This window comes from Dunckerocampus dactyliophorus, chromosome 13 (genome assembly GCF_027744805.1).
Source record: "Dunckerocampus dactyliophorus isolate RoL2022-P2 chromosome 13, RoL_Ddac_1.1, whole genome shotgun sequence".
NCBI lineage: Eukaryota > Metazoa > Chordata > Actinopteri > Syngnathiformes > Syngnathidae > Dunckerocampus > Dunckerocampus dactyliophorus.
In genome coordinates, this window is record NC_072831.1 from 3,351,337 (window position 1) to 3,371,228 (window position 19,892).

At 39.9% G+C, this 19,892-nt stretch overlaps 1 protein-coding gene across 1 annotated transcript in view; it reads right to left on the minus strand.

The window, feature by feature from the left end:
- piezo1 (piezo-type mechanosensitive ion channel component 1) overlaps nucleotides 1–19,892 on the minus strand; it is a 127,613-nt gene that overhangs the window by 97,572 nt on the left and 10,149 nt on the right. Inside the window, exons 2-6 of the mRNA XM_054796223.1 lie at nucleotides 16,747–16,842; nucleotides 13,400–13,565; nucleotides 9,667–9,808; nucleotides 1,074–1,278; nucleotides 770–983 (exon numbers count right to left, since the gene is read on the minus strand). Coding sequence (XP_054652198.1) covers nucleotides 770–983; nucleotides 1,074–1,278; nucleotides 9,667–9,808; nucleotides 13,400–13,565; nucleotides 16,747–16,842 — 823 coding nt within the window. The remainder of the gene's footprint in view (nucleotides 1–769; nucleotides 984–1,073; nucleotides 1,279–9,666; nucleotides 9,809–13,399; nucleotides 13,566–16,746; nucleotides 16,843–19,892) is intronic.

Below are 19,892 nucleotides of genomic sequence, written 5' to 3' on the forward strand. Positions count from 1 at the left end.
TAGTTTGTGCACGCGGAGGTAAGAGAGACTGCAACAAATTAGGATGTGACCAACTGTACCTGTTGATTTGTCCTAATCAAATATCATGACATTACTACTACCAGGAGAACCAGAGTATAGAGCGGAGGGAGCCCAGCAAAGTGCATTATATTCGGGCACATGCTCAGAGCAGCCGGTGTGACACCAAGGAGGTCTCTGGTAAACCTTTTGCACTTTTCAAACGCAACGGCGCTGGGGTTTCAGGTGGCTGATAAGGTTTTGTGTGTTCTCGATGTTTTTTTTTCCCTCTCATTGCAGACTATTTGGAACAACTAGCATGCAAAATGTCTTCCCCAGAAAGTGAATGTTTGTTTACAAGTGAGCTGAGGGGAAGTTATGACAGGCCGTTAACGTCCCTGGCAGGAAGAGCGCTTGATTTGCTCACCCACACAGTACAGTATATCAGCCCGAGTGTGCACCCCTACTTTAATCATCTTTATTATGTGTGTGTGTGTGTGTGTGTGTGTGAGGTTTATTTGCTCATAGAAAGCACACAGAACAATGAACAACTCTGTATCCGTCTTCTTTCTTCCTCCTAATAAGCAGTGTGTACATGCACTGATGAGGCGTTCAAGCGCCCTGTGTATTTCCGAGTGTTAAATGTGCTTTTTATAGCAAGTGCCAGAACTTTGATAAGCAGGTGAGAAACACTTGAATTCAAGAACGAAGTGGTAACAACCCAAGATGTTCCTATTATGAAGTGGTTCATACAATAGAATGGTCATCTTACCTCGCCCACAGACTGTTTGGGGGGAAAAGAGCCTGGGCCAGGAGACACTGGTATAAGTATAGACAAACAATGTGGCCAGCCGTGAAGAAGCCCACCATCACACACAGAGCATTGAAACCAAGATGACTAATTGGAAGGTGACACGCCCACCATGTGCTGACACCGATGAAAAGCAGGAAGTAAATAGCTGAGAAAGCAGAGGGCAATGTGATTCCTGTTGGAAAGAAAAAGCATGCCATTAAAATCAAGTCTTTGTTTAGCACCTTTTTGCTAGTACAAGTGTGATGTCTATTGCAGATCCTACCAGCCAAGGCAAGCAGGCTAATGGCAAAGATCCTCCCCAGGTCCAGCAGCACTTTACGGACTTCAGCCTTCAGACGCTCAGCTAGCTGCTTGGCTAATGTTGTAGTTGAAAAGCCCTGAGTGTGGTCACCAGGAAATGACTCTACTTCATCCTCATCCTCTGATTCTTCTTTTTCCTCTTCATCTTCTGTTGCCTCGTCATCTGTCTGAGATAAAAAAAAAGGGACAATAGGATTCAATTTAATATTGTGTTGTACAAATTAGGCGTGTTAAAATGTGAGGAGATTTCTGGTTTGGAGAAAAGCTGTATGGTGAGAACAGGGCAGCCAGAAGCCAATCAGACTATGGCATGGCTACTATGAATGATAATACAGTAATATGGAAGGGGAGTGTGCAAGGCATTATTGGAAGCACACTTTAAGTGCTTTATGTACACCTTGCAATCCAACCTACCTTGGTGTTCACAGTGTCAGTGAGTGACGTGTGGATGTTGTTTCCATGGGAGTTAAACAGCTGCTTGCTATTTGTTGATGTCTAAGCAGAAGCTGTAGTAACGCTACATGTGATCAACTTCACTAAAAGATTTGTCAGATCAATCCATGTCCATGTTCAGACTCGTCTGCAAACTTTATCACTGAGCATGTCTAATGACGCTCATTGCATTTGGCTCAGCGATTTTCATTTTCGTTTCATAACATGCCTCATAACATAGAAGAGATCCGTGTTGACAATTTAGCAACATGGTCACTATATTTGGCAAGGAGGGTGTCCATTTAAGTGTTTACTGCATCAAAGGTGACAAAGGTGAAGTGTCCACCAAGCAGGCAAGCGGGAGTGAGCTCCACCTCCGTACCGCCATGCAATGCATGTCTGAAAGCTGTAAAAAACCCTCCACAATGCAAACCAGCCCATGACCAACATCGCCAAGAAGGCAGAGCTTGGACACACTAGCCTTCCTGGCAAAACACACGTGTATCCAAAGTGTGGCACAGGGGCCATTTGTGGACCATGGATAATTGCAGAAATAAAATAAGCAAAAACCCTGCAAAAGTGTAAGAATAGAGCAAAAACGCATATGTAACTAGAAAAAGCGTTGATACGAATAACTAATAAAAACACAACCATTTGTCTTTCTATATATGTATTTTTTGATACGTTTTTTTTTTTTTTTTAATATAAAAATGAAAGGACAGCTGGACAGCCCAGATGTAAATAGAAAAAGACAAGTAGATAAGAGAAAAACAGTGAGATGTAATATTATCATCATCATATCAGTGTTTTTTTGGTCTCAAAATATGTTAATATCTTTCAAAACACACCTGCACTGTTTGGTGACAAAGTTTGTTTGTCCACTCATATATTGTACTTTTCTTAAAATTTATGTTAAAATCTCATCTCGTCTCATCCTGTGATTTGAGTGTCTCGTGATCCAATAAAAATGCAGGTTGGGAGAAATTGTTGGTTTAATGGCCTGATAGTCCTTTTAAGTTACTATTTTGACATTATGGATATTAGCGCTGCAACAATTATATCAATTGATCACCAATTAATGGATTATCCAATTAATCAACAACTATATTGGTGATCAACTGTTTCGTTTAAAACTGTACTGTAAATATCCCAATTTCAGCTTCTCAAATGTGACTATTTTTTAATTTCCTTAGTCATCCATGAAAGCAGACCTATCATCTTTGTGTTTCAGGCAAAACAAGATTGTCACACACAACAACTTTGATTTTCGAAAAGAGCAAATATTTTTGCTTCTTTCTGGTATCTTGCCAAGCAGTCCACTGCAGAGATGTGTGTATAGAGTGCGTAAAAACATTCCCACGCAAAGTATGAGATATATCCACTTGTACTTGTGTGTAGGAAAATACATTTATGCACAACTCTTACCTGCGTACACACGAAACCTAGTGGTAGTATAGTGAAACTCCAAATACCTATGGCTATGACTGTCCAGCGGAGGCCGTATCATCTTACCGTATCTACGCGCTTCACAACAACAAGGCACCCCTACTCCCCCCATAGCAGACGAGCTGATGCCAAACGCAAAGCCTGCCCCTAAAGTTTGGTATTTCTTATTTATTTCCTGGTGATGCACATGTAGCAGTCTGTGCCAGTGACTCGTGTTTGTCAGTTGATTGCTTATACTTCTCTATTTCAATTTCGGTGTCAGAAAAAGTCCTCTTCCCTGTCCTCTTTGCTAAGATTTTGGGGAAGAAAAAAGTCCATTCATGTATTGTTAAAGGGAATGGCTGCTAAGAGGCAGAAATTAAAAATGTGCATATGTATATATATATATATAGTATATATATATATATATATATTTTTTTTAAATCAGATTCAATTAATTGAAAAAAATAAAAGACTGATTAATCGGTTATAAAAGTAATTGTTAGTTGTAGCCCTAATGGACATTACGCTCATCTTAATAACACTGGTCTTTTTACATTCCTCCAAGTCTCACCGCTGCAGCTCCTTACCTGTGCTTTTGCACGTGTGTGTCGTCATGGTGATGTGGACGTGTGTGTGTGTGTGTGTGTGTGTGTGTATACGCTACAACCACATCAATGTGTGATGTTAAGAGTTGTGTTTACTGTTGCCGTGTACATGTCAGGAAGGGCTTTGGGGGTGGTTGTGCGCGCGTGAGGGTGAGAGTGACAGTTTGCTACATTTTTCTCATATTCTGCCTGCTACGTTCTTTCCTGACGTTTGCGGCAAGCTTGTGTTATTTTTGTTCAATAAAGTGATTGTTCACTTCGATCACCTCCTCGTCCTTTTGGGCGTAACAGGCCCAGCTGATGTACACGCACTGTACTTAGCAATTGAAGCCATCAGATAACTGGTTGATTGATAATCATCACTGAACCATTCATGTTCATTTGAATGGTGCAGTGGAAAGACAAAAAAATGTTTTATCTTTATAATATCATCCAGAAAATAATGAAGTGCAACGCAGTAGGACAAAGCAAATAGGAGACTTAATAAAAACACAAGGTCGCTACAGATACATTTTAGAATGTACAACAATTGAAATCTGTAAAGAAAAAAGCAAAAATGTGTTAATAAGTTGTGTGTATAGAACTCCAAAGTCAAAGATTGGAATCTTTGAGGATTGGATTAAGACAACGTTTACAGACATAGGTCAAAAAACTATTTTTATATGTGGAGACTTCAATATTGACCTTTTGAACCCACACAAGTGCAAGGAAATAGACGACTTCACAGATACAATGTATAGTTTGAGTTTATATCCTAAAATCATCAGACCAAGTAGAATAACAGACCACTGTGCCACCCTCATCCATAATATATTCACCAATGACTTGGATAACAACACCATCAGTGGCCTGCTAATTAGTGACATCAGTGATCATCTTCCAGTGTTCACTATTTACAATGAACTTTATAAGAAAAGACAGGTGGAGGCAAAAAAGACTTTTCAAAGACTGCGTACAGAGAACAGCATCCGGGCCTTCAGGAAAGATCTAGAAGAAAAAAGTTGGGAGAGGGTCTACAGTGCAACAGATGTGGATGAAGCACATCACAGCTTCCTTGGTACTTATATGAAGCTCTACGATAAGAACTGTCCCTGGCAAGAAAAGCCCAAGAAGCAAAAGAGAAACAACCAGCCATGGATGACAAAAGGACTAAAAAACGCCTGTAAGAAGAAGAACACTTTATACAGGACATTCATCATCCAACAAACTACAGAAGCAGAACAAAAGTATAAGACTTACAAAAATAAGCTGACAACTATCTTGAGAGCGTGTAAGAGGGAATATTATAGTCATGTACTTGATAAGAACAAAAATAACATGAGAGCAACTTGGGGCATCTTAAATAGTATTATAAAGAACAACGTTAAGAAAGCAGACTATCCTCCCTATTTCATGGTTGGAAACACTTACAGGAATGACATGAATGCGGTAGCTGAAATGTTCAACGATTACTTTGTAAATATCGGACCGAAACTGGAAGAAGAAATCCCAAAACAAGACATAATGGATGACTGGAAAGATATTATTGACACTAATCTGAATTCAATGTTTCTCACTGCTGGAACCAAGAAGGAGATTATTGACATTGTTAAACATTTTAAGGCAAAAACATCAACTGATTGTCATGAACTTGAAATGGAAACAGTTAAAAGGGTCATCAATGAGGTCGCAGACCCGTTAACATATATCAGTAACTTATCTTTTCAGACTGGAATATTTCCAAGCAAAATGAAAACAGCCAAGGTGGTTCCAATTTTTAAAAAAGGAGACAAACATCAATTTACAAATTATCGACCAGTTTCCTTGTTACCTCAATTCTCTAAAATTGTGGAGAAGTTGTTTAATAATAGGTTGGACAAATTTATTAATAAGAATGAATTATTGGCTAGCAGTCAATATGGTTACAGAGCCAACATTTCAACTTCTATGGCACTGATGGAAATCACAGAGGAAATTACAACTTCCATAGACAACAGAAGATGTGCAGCAGCTGTATTCATGGATCTGACAAAAGCTTTCCATACAATTAATCACAATATCTTAATTTCAAAATTAGAAAGGTACGGAATTAGAGGATTAGTTTTTAATTGGGTTAAAAGCTACCTAGCAAAGAGGAAACAATTTGTAAAGCTAGCAGAATACACATCTGGGAGTTTATACACCACGTGTGGAGTACCCCAGGGGTCCATACTGGGACCAAAACTGTTTAATGTGTATATAAATGACATTTGTAAAGTAACAAAGGAAGTAAAATTGGTCTTATTTGCGGATGATACCACCGGCTTTTGTTGTGGCGAAAGCACACAAGAACTCATTAAAAAGGTCAAGGATGAAAAGGTCATATTAAAGTCATGGTTTGACGGGAACAGATTATAATAATAATAATGCTATTTGGTAATAGTAGAAAGGACACGTACGACCAAATCCAAATTAATGGAGTGGATATTGAAAAAGTGGAAGAATATAAATTCCTTGGGGTTATAATAGATGAAAAAATGAGTTGGAAATCTCATATTAAATATATAAAAGAAAAGGTGGTGAGAAATATCTCTATATTGAATAAAGCAAAATATGTTATTGATCAAAAATCACTCCACATCCTGTACTTTTCCTTAGTATTACCATATCTAACGTATTGTGTGGAGATATGGGAAATAATTACAAAAGCAATCTTCACTCACTCACTGTACTGCAAAAAAGATCTGTGAGGATAATTCATAATGCCAAGTATAGAGAACATACAAACCCTTTATTTTTAAAATCACACATATTAAAATTTGCAGATTTAGTAAACTTTCAAACCGCCAGAATAATGCATAAAGTTAATAAGTCGTTACCAAAAAACCTCAAACAGTATTTCTCAATCAGAGAGGACAAATATGATCTTAGAGGAAAGTTAAACTTAAAACATTTATACGCAAGAACTACGCTGAAAACCCACAGCATTTCCGTGTGTGGAATTAAACTATGGAATGGATTGAGTAAAGAACTCAAACAAAGTACAGAGATGAGCACATTCAAAAAACAATACAAGCAGTTGATGTTTGCTAAATACAAGGCAGAAGAGTCTTGATCATCACAATGATGTTCTGTCAGGTTCGTTACATGTGCATATATATATACACATATCTATTTTTTGGGGGGGGGGTATAAATATATATTCTTTTTTTGTGGGGTTTTTTTTTGGTCTTACTGTCATCTATTATGTATTATTATCCTGATTACCACATAAAACATGACATGGAACGCAGGAAGTGAATACCAAGTGTTGTAATAGATGTAGAATAGATGGGGGGTAGGATTAAATAAGCTTTGCTTCTTCCTACTCCTTTTTCATGAGATGTATTCCATTGTAACCTTCATGTTCAAATAAACTAAACCAAATCAAACCAAAACAGAGAAAGGCAGGACATTTTCATTCTCCTCGGATGAGGTTAAACATGCAGCTTTGGGCCCAAGGCAGTCGCCTAGTTTGCCTATAGCAAGAAATGGCCCTGGCTGGACAGTATCAGTATCTCAGATATTAATAATAAAGCCAATATCGAGCCTCACTACTAGATAATAGTAGTTGGATATAAAACATATCAAAATACCTATCCATGACAGTATTTGGAAAACATAATGTACAATACCATGAAAAAGTACATGCCATGTAGACATAGTATGCCAAGTTTCCAGGCTGTCTACGTCATGTATTGCTAAACAGTGGCATATATTGTTTCCACAGGATGCGAAGGCAATGTCAGTCAAAAGAAGTCTATTAAACCAAAAGGAGGACCTCACACAGAGCAAAAGTGTCAAACAAACAAGAAGGCAGGATATGAAGCACGGCTGGCACAACAATAGAAACTGGCCAGTGTACACTGAGCAGAAATAACACAAGAAGTAGAACAGGTTTGCAGGGATGCAGCAGAATACAGCAAGGTCAAAAGTCAGTCAAAATACTTCACAAAAGTAAAGCCAAAGTAATCCAAACGACTCATGAAAAGTAACGTCGGGGACAACGCAATGATCTGGCCACTAACTAAAGCTGCAGCTGAACATAAATAGTACGCTAATTGCAAATGACGCCAACAAGGGAAACTATCATAAATATGTGGATATAATCACATGCTTTGGTCAAAATGCCTCAAAGATCAAATACTGCAGCACACTTATCACTCTTTCACACCCTGTTTAGAGCAGCATGTTTTGGCGGCCTGTCATATGGCAACAAAGGGGGGGCACATCTCTGGGATTGCACCTGAATGGAGACCTCACCTGGACAACTAATACCACCATGCTGATCAAGAAGACCCAGCAATGACTCCACTTCCTGAGGGTTTTGAACAGCAACAGCTGCTGGTGTCATTCTACAGGTGCTCCATTGAGAGTGTACTGACATACTGCATCCTAGTGTGGTTTGTCAGGGACACTGCTCAGGAAAGAGAGCTCTACAAAGGGTCATCAACACAGCCCAAAAAATCAACCTGGAGGAGCTGTACACCCACTGCCAAAGGAAAGCCTTCAGCATCCTGAAGGACGCTTCTCACCCTGCACTCCACTTGTTCCAAATGCTCCCCTCGGGGAGGCGGTACAGTATGCTGAAGACAAAAACAACCTGACTGCGAAATAGCACACACCACAGGGCCATAGCAATAATAAATCCATAACTGATCCTTGTCACATAAACCACCTGTGCAATATTTCATATGTAAAATCTTGTAATACAACCATGGTGCAATATTAATATAACTGGGCAATATTCATTTCTGTATGTATGTATTTATTTATACATTCATACAATGGCAGCTATTTTTTTAGAATACAAGTCAGGAAAGTTTGACAGTTTTTATAGTCTCTTTTTATTACTCGTTTTTATCATTTATATTTCGTGTTCTATATTGCACTGAGAGGTTTTGCATGTAATTTTTGTTGTACTTTGAACAATGACAAAGTTTCTGATTCTGAGGCTTGGCACACTTTGGAGACTCCTGGTTTGCGTCTTGCCTCACCAGCGTTGTGAGGTGAGGCGAAGTGTTGCCAGGCGATGGATGAGTGTCTCTAAACTCTGTTTTCTTATTCCTATCGCTGATCAGGGGTTGGGCCGCATGCTAGACGAGTAAATGCAGCTTTCAGACCTACCTTGCACAGTGGTACTTCTGAACACCCGAAGGTGGATCTCTGCTCAGGCTCGGTGATCGCTTGTATTTAATTGCCAAATAAAAGCATGACGTAAGAAACCCTTCCTGTGTTTCACTTTTAATGTGCACCCATCCATCCATCCATCTATCCATTTTCTGTGCCGCTTATCCTAATTGGGGTCGCAGTAGCTGGAGCCCAGTCTAACCCAGCTGACTTCGGGTGAGAGGCGGGGTACACCCTGGACTGGTTCCTAGCCTAATGTGTACCCCTATACACTGTATAAAATATAGCCACAAAGTCGATAAATTGGCAACACAAATCTCTCCTGCTTATTCTGCTGCCGTCTTATTCGCTGGTAAAGCAGGAGCGCATGAGGTGTTTTGAAGCAGAGGTACTAAGCATATCGCCACTGTTAGGAATTCAATATTTTCCCTGTCTTGTAAATAAGTTTTCAGATGTACCTCAGCACTTACTTACAACATGACGCATGGCCAACAAAAGTCAAAAGAAAGAGAAGCACAGTTCCTCTTCAGAGATCGATGGCAATTCACTAAACCTTTGTTGGCAGCTAATCACTCTCTCCAGAGCTGGCATTGCAACTGCTTGTATTTACTCTGGTTTGAATCAAATTATGAAATGTCCTCGAGACTCCTAGACTCATTTCACAGCTATTAAAATAAAAAGAACCCGTGTCCAAACACCACCGTCATTATACTTTCTTGAGCGAGGGCGAACAGGAGGCACCAAATCTATTCTGTGACAAAGCAATTTTAATGTGTGAATGTATGTATGGGAAACCCTGAGCACTTCTAGAGTTCTTGATCTGCGGAATATAGATGACACCCTCACAGAAATTGCTGTTAAAAAGATAACCCAAGGAGTGATCACATTACAGTCGGCATGTGTGATCATTTTGTAGGAACAAGCTCAGACGCACAGTGATAAAATCACACTATATGAACTTACTGTTGTAATGTTGGGTGCAGCCAGCATTACTCTGTTTGTGACAAGTCTTCTGCATAGGATTATGGTTAACAAGGCAACCCCACACACCACCAGGTCTGGACACAAAAGGCGCAAGATATTCCAAGGATCCTCCAATGGAAGCCTACAGAAAAAACACATTCATTCATTCATATACTTTACATATATTCATATACCTGTATACATACACCCGTCAAAAGTTTAGGAACACTCCAATTTCTCCATTTGTATACTACAATTTGAGTCGTTAGAGTCCAACAAATAGCTTGAAGATACACAATGGCGAACTGCCAGAGCTTAAAAAAAGGTAAGGTTACCCAAAACTGAAAAATAATGACTATTTCAGAATGATAAAAAAAGCCTCCTCTGTCTACATAAAAGCAGTGTTTGGAACACAACGTTGTAGCGTACCCACGTGAGCATCAGTTGAACAGTATTGTACTGCAGAAAGTGTGTGTTGCTGCAAAAATGGTGAGAGAAAGTCAACCATTAATTAACACTTGAAAAAAACTTGTTTTCCCTACAGAGACATTGGGGTGATCTAAAACTATTGACTGCTAGTGTAATAAGAGAATATAAGACACAAATAAGACGTTATATAGACTCAGACTTCCAGTTTCTGTACAGTGCACTCTGTCCATCAATGTAACATTACTGACACCTAGTGACCAGTATAGAATACGACATATCATAACATGTCTCTGTGTCTTCTGAATGCTTCATATGGATTTTACTTCATTTAGCCATTTTAGACTTGAAAATGCTTCCTTCAGAACAAAAATAAATATGTGTTTAAATATGCATAATATTATATTATTTTAAATATTGCACTGACATGAGGCATGATGAATGATTCTTAGTATCCAACATCCACATACTGTTGTTCATTCAGTAATTTGAGCTCAAAATTTATGGAATTCAATATCTTTAATGTAGTTATTAAATCCTAACGTACTTTATTTCATTTATAATTTTGCAACAATGCTCAAATGTCCTGCCCTTTGGATTCCATGTACAGCGGAACCTGCTTATCTGGACGCCACCAGGACTGGCTTATGGACATCGCTTGCACATGTGTGACTTGGAAACACGAGGAGAATGGACCCATAATCATAGATCTATGAACCTATGGCAGCTTGTTGACATTGTTGTCCTTAATTTGTGTATACAGTCAAACCTGTCTATAGCGGCCACTAGAGGGAGTCTGCAAAAGTGGCCGCTATAGACAGGTGGCCTCTATAGACAGGTTGGCGTCCAGTTTGAATGTTGACCAGTAGAGGAAAAAAAAAGAAAAAAAGGGGGGAAAAATATAATAATAATAATGTTGACCAGTAGAGGGCACTGCGGACTGCGGATAAAAGTTGTACAGCACTACTAGGCTTGTTATTATCATGGTTCATGGTTTTGATTCTGAACATGCATGAGTCAAACAGTAGCACATCACATAGTACAATTCACAATTTTGCTTGTCCAAAAAGGAGTAGGAAGAAGCAAAGCTTATTTAATCCTACCCCTCATCAGTTTCACATCAGTTGCAATACATTTATTCACCTCTTGTTCTTCCAAGTGTACTTTGTAGATCTACTTGACAATGTAGTGCAATCATAGCCAAGTTTTTTACTTACTAAAAGGAAGCTAGAGGCTTAATAATAACTGATAGAATATATCCACCACCCACAGAACAAAGCTGTGCTAGTAATGTCTCAAGCTTGTTTTTAATATTTTACTTTTTATACGGCAGAGTGTCATTACAGCTTTAGTTCATCAGGAAGTGACGGGAAGTGACGGTGGGCGTCCCGAGCAGGAGAGCTAGGCTCAGTGCTAGCTGTGAGTTTGGAGAGAGTTGGGAAGTGTGTTTATGTTGGCGTGGATGTAAAGTCCTGCAGTGTTCTCCGCTGTTAATAAAGCCATTAAAGTGCATCGCGACGTGAGTCTCTCCTTCCCCACAACAAGCGGCATTACAGTATTGACCAGTGCACACCAGGAAATAAACGGTGTCATTTCTTACAGGCATTGGCTGGACAGCTATGTAGTGGGGCTTGTTTAACCTTTGCCTTGTGGGCAAGCAGGAAGGAGAGACGATGCTGAGAGATGTGTGTGTGTTCTGAGCTGCTGCCTGGTGGCCGCGTTCAAGAAATAAAGTTGGCAGAAGCAACAGGAGAAGTTTCCTTCTTTGCTTCGGAGCTGAATAACACTGACAAGTTAACAGACTAGTAGCGAACGGAAAAGAAGACGGCTTTGTTTGTGTCGAATACAGAAGATGAGGACTTTGATGGATTTGTGGATGAGGATTGATGAAAAATAACTTGAGTACATTCTAAAATACTTCAATTAAGTACAACCGAACTCAGTTTTGCTCCCGCTGCCGCATGCATGCTAGCGTATGTTTTTTTTTTTATTGTAGAGTCGCTGGGAGCACGTCCTGTTCCCAGCCTAATTTGCGGTAATGTTTTGGTGCAAATGCTCTTAAAGTTACATGTTTGACCAGGAAATAGCAAGCTCAAAAGAAGACGGCTTTTTTATGTGGAACAACTGACAGTTTGTGTGGATCTTGTGAATGATTGTGACTGAGCTAGGACTCAGTAATTTAAGTCTACACACGACGGCTTCATTGATTGAAAAACAAAACTTTTTCATGCATGAAGCTTCTACTTGAGTTGGTAATTTGGCCGCTATATGGAGTCAGGACAGGTGACTGCTATACACAGGGTCTATAACATCTAAATTTGCTGCGGGGGATTTTTCAGTGGCTGCTATAGGCAGGTGGCCATTCTATAAAGGTGGCCGCTAAGACAGGTTTGACTGTATTCTTATGTTGATTCTTCCTTTTTTTTGGGTGGGCAGCGCATTGTGGGCTTTCATTGAGGACTTGAGCAGCCAGAACTGTTCTTGACAGACACTGTGAGGGCCAGTAATGTTTATAAAATGCGGATAAAAATTAAGGATGATTTAAATATTAGTCAATGACTACATAACTGAACACAAAATGCAGTTTTTAAAATGAACCTTGTCATTATAAAAAGGGAGAAAAAAAATCCTACATGGTCCTAACTTAGATTAATTGAGATCTATCAGTATGGAAAAAGTTATAAAGCCATTTCTTAAGCTTTGGGACTCCAGCGAACCACAGTGAGCCATTATCCACAAATGGTAAAAACATGGAACAGTGGTGAACCTTTACGTCCAGGGTAACATTGTATGCCTCTCAGTGCAGCAGAAACACTCAAACATTTCTATCGGCATGTTTTGGCAAGCTCCACATTTACACCACCAAGTCATGCTGGTCCTGACTCTCTCACCCGCCCGTCCCGGTTCACTCTCTCTCCTTGCCCGCTCAGTTTCTAAAACCTGTAGCTTATCATTCATATATTCAGGCTAAAAAAGATAAGGTTCTGGATCCTCATTTGGCTCTCACAAAGTCTGCCATGATTAGCAGTTGCTTTCTATGCCGCTGTGGAAGTAGCGACAGATGTGAAAATCAATGCGCCCGGGAAGGAAGTTCCGGTAAAATAAACAATTATTAAAATGATCAAAATACGGCAAAATACTGTAAGCACAGAAAAGGGAAAGACATGTGTGCTCATATGGATGAAGGGCAGAATTCCAAAAAAAGTGCACTTTTCCTTTCAGTGGGTTCCATTATACTCCATTTTCTTACTATTAATGCAATGTATCCATGTGAACATCATAGAAGGGGCAAAATATGCTGACGTACCTGGACAATCCTATATGCCTGGTTATGATGTCCACTTGTGAACAGTTATCACCAATGGCAATGTTTAGAGGAGGGTAGGTGTATAACACTGTCTGGAAGCAGATATGGCCCAGTATAAACAGTAGACTGGTACAGAATACTGCTCTGATGAAATGTCCTGTATGACCTGAAATACACAAAAAGGCAACAGAAAAAGAGTGCGTCGACATGAAATGGAAGACGATGATGTCAAATGCAGACATAGACATCAACAACATTAGGTGAAAATATGCTGCTGATATTGCCCTCGGTGGTATGCACATCTGCCTCGTATGCTAGTTTAATTGGAGACAAAATTGTCCACAGGTGTGAATGTGCGTGTGAATGGTTGTCAATATGTGCCCTCTGATTGGGACTCTGACCAGCCCAGGACTGAGCCCAGCCTGTGTTAGCTGCTGCTGTGTTATGCGCTGGCAGAGAACGATGTGTTTTGAAGCAGAGTTACAGTATATACAGTATGATGCATATGGCCACGGTAAATTTTAGACAGAAATATGTGTCCAATCCAATCAAACAAATAATGTATTTAGAAAAAAAATAATTGTAATTTGTATGTATTAAAAAAATGTAATTTTTAAACCGAAATTATAAAAATGCTGCTTTTGTTTAGAAATCACAATATTGTTCTCATGAAGTTTTGTTTTCATTTCTCAGAGTTTTGTTTGCGTTTGTTAGTTTTACGTCTGCATTTCACCTTCACGCATGTAAGCGGGGCCTCCTCTTAATGGCGTTCGAAGCCTTTTTACTGTTTAGTCTGAATGTTGGGCTGACAACTTTCGCCCTCGTCTGGTGGTCGGGCCGACTTGGGTCCCCCCCTCCAATGAGCTCACCACTCATGGGAGGGGCCAAAGAGGTCGGGTGCAGAGTGAGTTGGGTGACAGCCGAAGGCGGGGACCTTGGCAGTCCAATCCTCAGCTACAGAAACTAGCTCTAGGGACATGGATTGTCACCTCTCTGGTAGGGAAAAAGCCTGAGCTGGTGCATGAGGTTGAGAAGTTCCGGCTAGATCTAGTCGGACTCACCTCAACGCACAGCAAGGGCTCTGGAACCAGTCCTCTTGAGAGGGGTTGAACCTTGTTCCACTCTGGCGTTGCCAGCAGTGAGAGGCGACGGGCAGGGGTGGCAATTCTTGCTGCGCCCCGGCTTGTGGCCGGCATGTTGGTGTTTAACCCGGTGAACGAGAGGGTAGTTTCCCTCCGCCTTCGAGTGGGGGGACGGGTCCTGACTGTTGTTTGTGCTTATGCGCCAAACAGCAGTTGAGAATACCCACCTTTTTTGGAGCCTCGAGAGGAAGTACTGGAGAGTGCTGCCTCAGGCAATTCCCTTGTTCTGCTGGGGGACTTCAATGCTCACGTTGGCAGCGACAGTGAGACCTGGAGAGGCGTGATTGGGGGGAACGGCCCCCCTGATTTGAACCTAAGCGGTGCTTTGTTATTGGACTTCTGCCCCAAGTGGAGGAGTTTAGGTACCTTGGAGTCTTATTCACGAGTGAGGGAAGGATGGATCGCGAGATCGATAAGCGAATTGGTGCGGCGTCTGCAGTGATGCAGACTCTACATCGGTCTGTTGTGGTGAAGCGAGAGCTAAGCCAAAAGGCAAAGCTCTCAATTTACTGGTCGATCTACGTTCCTACCCTCACCTATGGTCATGAGCTTTGGGTAATGACCAAAAGGACAAGATCGCAGGTACAAGCGGCCGAAATGAGTTTTCTCCGTAGGGTGGCTGGGCTCTCCCTTAGAGATAGGGTGAGAAGCACTGTCATCCGGGAGAGACTCGGAGTAGAACCACTGCTCCTCCGCATTGAGAGGAGCCACATGAGGTGGCTTGGGCATCTGGTCAGGATGCCTCCCGGACGCCTCCCTGGGGAGGTGTTCAGGGCAAGTCCGACCGGTAGAAGGCCTCGGGGAAGACCCAGGACACGTTGGAGAGACTATGTTTCCCAACTGGCCTGGGAACGCCTCACGATCCGCCGGGAGGAGCTGGACTAAGCGGCCAGGGAGAGGAAAAACTGGGCCTCCCTGCTTAGGCTGTTGCCCCTGCGACTCGATCTCGGATAAGCGGTAGAAGATGGATGGATGGATGGACTATGGTAATGTTGATCCACCAGTGTGGTGTAGTGGGCTCTCCTGTTACCCAGAAAGACAGACCCATACAGAGGTCATTCAGACAGCTTCATGAATGGAGATTTTTCAGGGGCTTCACTCTATCACGTTTTTTCAAAAATATCTGATTTAATAAATCACGCTGTTTCATGGTTGAATACGGCACCTGTTAGTAGAAAAAGTATGCATATTGAAGCAGATGTTACATTTTTGTTGCCTAAATGTAGCTAAATGAACTACATTACAAATATGAGTCATTTATTAGACTCATTCTATATGTGGCATTCCACATTGCTAAGAATCAAGTTTATTTGTCGGTCTAAACGTAAGTAAGGTGTTTTTATTCATTTTATTGTCTCTCCTACGAGGTTCTGCATTCTAAAAAAATGTATAAATAACAATACTGTTCAAAGTAAAGTAATATTGAGTTGCTGCTGACAGTTAAACGGGGCACTGTATTTTATATGTTGTTCTTCTGTGCTTTTGGTATTAGCTGAGGGAGGTTTGTTATAAAGAAGATTGATGATCATACTTTACTGTTTGTACTATTTATTTCACAAAGAGAATGGACTATTTTTTTTTAGCAGCTATTTTTCTACAAGATTTGTTTATTTTAATGAAGCAACTACACACCACTTCAGAGTCACTTTGTGGAAAAAATATCGGGATATATATCATATATCGATATTCGGCATAAATATATTGGGATATGAGTTTGGGTCCACAATTAATCCGTAATTAATTAAATAAATGAGTTAACTACTGTTTTTGACAGCCCTGTGAAAAAGCCTGTTATGTTTCACCGAGTGACACCTAGTGACCGGTGTAGTGTACTGCATATTACAATTTGGAATGCATTTTCTTAATGCCTTATATTTGTATTTTAGTTCACTTAGCCATTTTTATGCTTGAAAATGCTTCATTGAAGCAAAAAAACCCACGTAAAATGTACTTAAATGCGCATACCTTTTTAAAATAATATGCCATATTCAACCAAAAAAACTTCACAATTCATCAACAGATTTTTGAAAAACCGTGACAGAACGAGCTACAACATTTCAACCAGGATGTGGTGAGCCATAGAACACGATATTCTGTGTGCTTTGAAAGGTCAGTCAAAATCATCTAAAATGGCAGGTACTGAAGTGGTTGTCTTTTGAAAAATGGCTGGGATTGAATGAGTTAAGGTGAAATTGACAATCTTACCTCTGATGGTGTGTTTGTTGGGACACAGAAACCACGGCAGCAACAGGAGGTAAATAAAGTAAACCAGTGACAGTACGTTGTAGCGAAGAAGACAAGCTGCAAAGACACACAACAGTTGGGTTACACAACAATTTATAAAATACTGCACACCAGTGTTTTCCCAACCTTTTTTGTTTTGGGTACCCCCAAAGCCTTTTTGTCATACCATGAGTACCCCCTCACTCATATGTGTTGATAATTCTCCAAAATGTACAAAGTAATGCAGTTATGCCACAGGTTATTGTCTCCCTGGGGAAAATATACTGCTCAAAAAAATTAGAGGAACACTTCAAAAACACATCAGATCTAAACTGGGGGAAAAATGATGTTGAATATGTTTCCTGATAATAAGTGGGTGATGTATTAGTAACAAAATGATGCCACATCATTTGATAGAAATGAAAATGATCACCCTATAGAGGGGGAAATCAAAGACACCCCAAAAATGAAAGTGAAAAAATGATGCAGCACACTGGTCCATTTAGCTAAAATGTCATTGTAGCAACTCAAAATGATTCTCAGTAGTTTGGCCCCCACGTGCTTGTACGCATTTTTCCCCCAGTTTAGATCTGATATGTTTTCGAAGTGTTCCTCTAATTTTTTTGAGCAGTGTAGTTGTAATGTGCACGCTACTTTTCATTGTCTGGCTTAATATGAAATGGCTGAAAACATTTACTTAACATCTTGGAAATTAAATGTTTCCATGTTTCCTCTGCAATTTGCTCGCGTTGGGAGTCACTGATTAATATTATAGTATAGGAATATTACAGTCATTTACTAGATAAGAACAACAATAACAGAGCAACTTTAGGTATCTTAAATAGAAAACCATAATAAGGAACTCCAATTTTATGGTTGGAAACACTAATAAGGATGATATGAATGAGGTAGTTAAAATGTTTAACAATTATTTAGTAAAAATTGGACCAAAAGAAATTCCAAAAGTTTGGACAATGGACGAATGGAATGAAACCATAGATAGGAATCTCTATTCCATGTTTCCCAATGACGTAACTAAAAAGGAAATCACTGACATTGTCAAAGATTTTAAGGCAAAAACATCAACTGATTGTAATGGAATCGAAATGGAAACAATGAAAAGGGTTGTAGAACCGTTAACCGTTTATCAGTAACTTATCATTCAGACTGAAACATTTCCTAACAAAATGAAAATAGCTAAAGTGGTTCCAATTTTTAAAAATGGACATAAACATCAATTTACAAAGTAAAAATTATCGAGAAGCATTTAATATCAGGTTGGACAAATTTATCAATAACAAATTAGTAGCAGGTAGTCAATACTCCTTTTGGACATGTGGAACTGTGAAATGATTCATGAGATTTAATCCTTTGGAACCTTCATGCATGTTCAAATCAAATTAAACCAAACCAAACCAAACCAAACTCTGCCGTTCATTAACGGTGGTATTTATTTATTTATTTATTAAGCCACACCAATGACAGTGGTACAGTAAGTGTAGCATCCCCACAAATGTACACAGTCTGACACTTTTTTTTTCTATATTCCTACCTTAACACATCAATGGCAGTACTCACTTCCAACACCATACACACCATTGATCAAAATTTTAAGACCAGTTGCCGTATGGCAAGAATGCACATTTTGCACTGTTGCATTTTAAGGAGGCTCAAAGTAGTCAAACTCAAATCAAAATGCAAAAAGAATAAATGGGAGTGAGACAAAAACTTTTGGAGTAAGCAGCAAGAATTAAAGTGAAATATATTGTTCATCAGCCTTTAAAAGGTAAACTGTTGGCAAAAATGTGGACTGAATGTCATGTTTTTCAACAGGACAGTGCTGCAGTGCAAAATGCCTGCCCCACAAAGGACTTCTTCCAGATAAATAACCTCGCTCTTTTGGACCATCCTTCGTGTTCCCCTGACCTAAATCCAATGGAGAACATTTGGGGATGGAGGGCAAGGGAAGTTTATGCAAATGGCCATCAGTTCCAGACAGTGGATGCCCTCCGTGAAGCCATCTCCACCACCTGGAGCAACATTCCCACTAGCCTCCTGGAAACACTGGCATCAAGCATGCCCAAACCCATTTTTCACCTCATTAACATGAATGGCACAGCTACTCATTACTCACTCCTTTTTTCAACATTTTCTTTCTCTTTCAGGGGGGATTTAAGTTTTTTTTTAGCTATGGTCTTCAAATGAAAAGTGTGCTTTTTGGGGGGGATTTTATCATCCACAATCCTTATGTTAGACATGAACACATGTCTTTGTTTTCTGTGTGTTTGAAAATTATAAAAAACATATGTAAAGAGGCAGCTAATTCATGTACGTAATGGGACACACCTATTCCACCTACAAACCTCGCTATTAAAACACATCCAAAAACATTTATGGTTTTCTGACCGTGCTGTGAGCATGTAGTAACAGGTACATTCATGATAACATGCAATACTTACAGTATTTTACTCATTTTAAACATTACAGAACTGTCAAATTGATTTGACATAGCAACATAAAGGATAGAAAGGAACCCTACACCGAGTGTAAACTTTTCCAAACTGAAAAAACAAAAACAGCAGTAGTGGCCTGAGGCATTGTGAGCGAGTATGTGGTCAAGCTAGTTGCTAGCCGGTGTGGTGTGGTGAGGTGTCACTGACAATAACGTAGTTCTTGGGTGCAAGGAAAGTGTATTGTGTGTGTTGTTTATTTGTGTTTGTTTTTTTATGAAGCATTGTTAATAGACTTTAGTGTGTGTATCAATACTTTTTAAACATTTTGAGCACATTCAACAATATCATGACAATGATAACCGTGACCATTTTGGTCACAATATTCATGGTATGAAATGTTCATATCGTTACATCCCTAGGCTTTAGTTCCATCTTCTCATCCCGGCTCAGTTCACAAAGACCAAGGGTATTTCTCACCGCCTTGTCAAACTTCTTGTTCAACAGCTTCTGCATGGACAGCATTCAACCTGACTTTACACTGACAAGGAAATATGGACCCACCGACTGAGCGCTGACCTAAAAATGTCTTAGTATTTTTTTATTATTATTGTTCATCCATAAAAATTTAGGAAGGGTTTTGGGGAGTGTGGGTTGGTGTTTAAGGGTTATGTACGT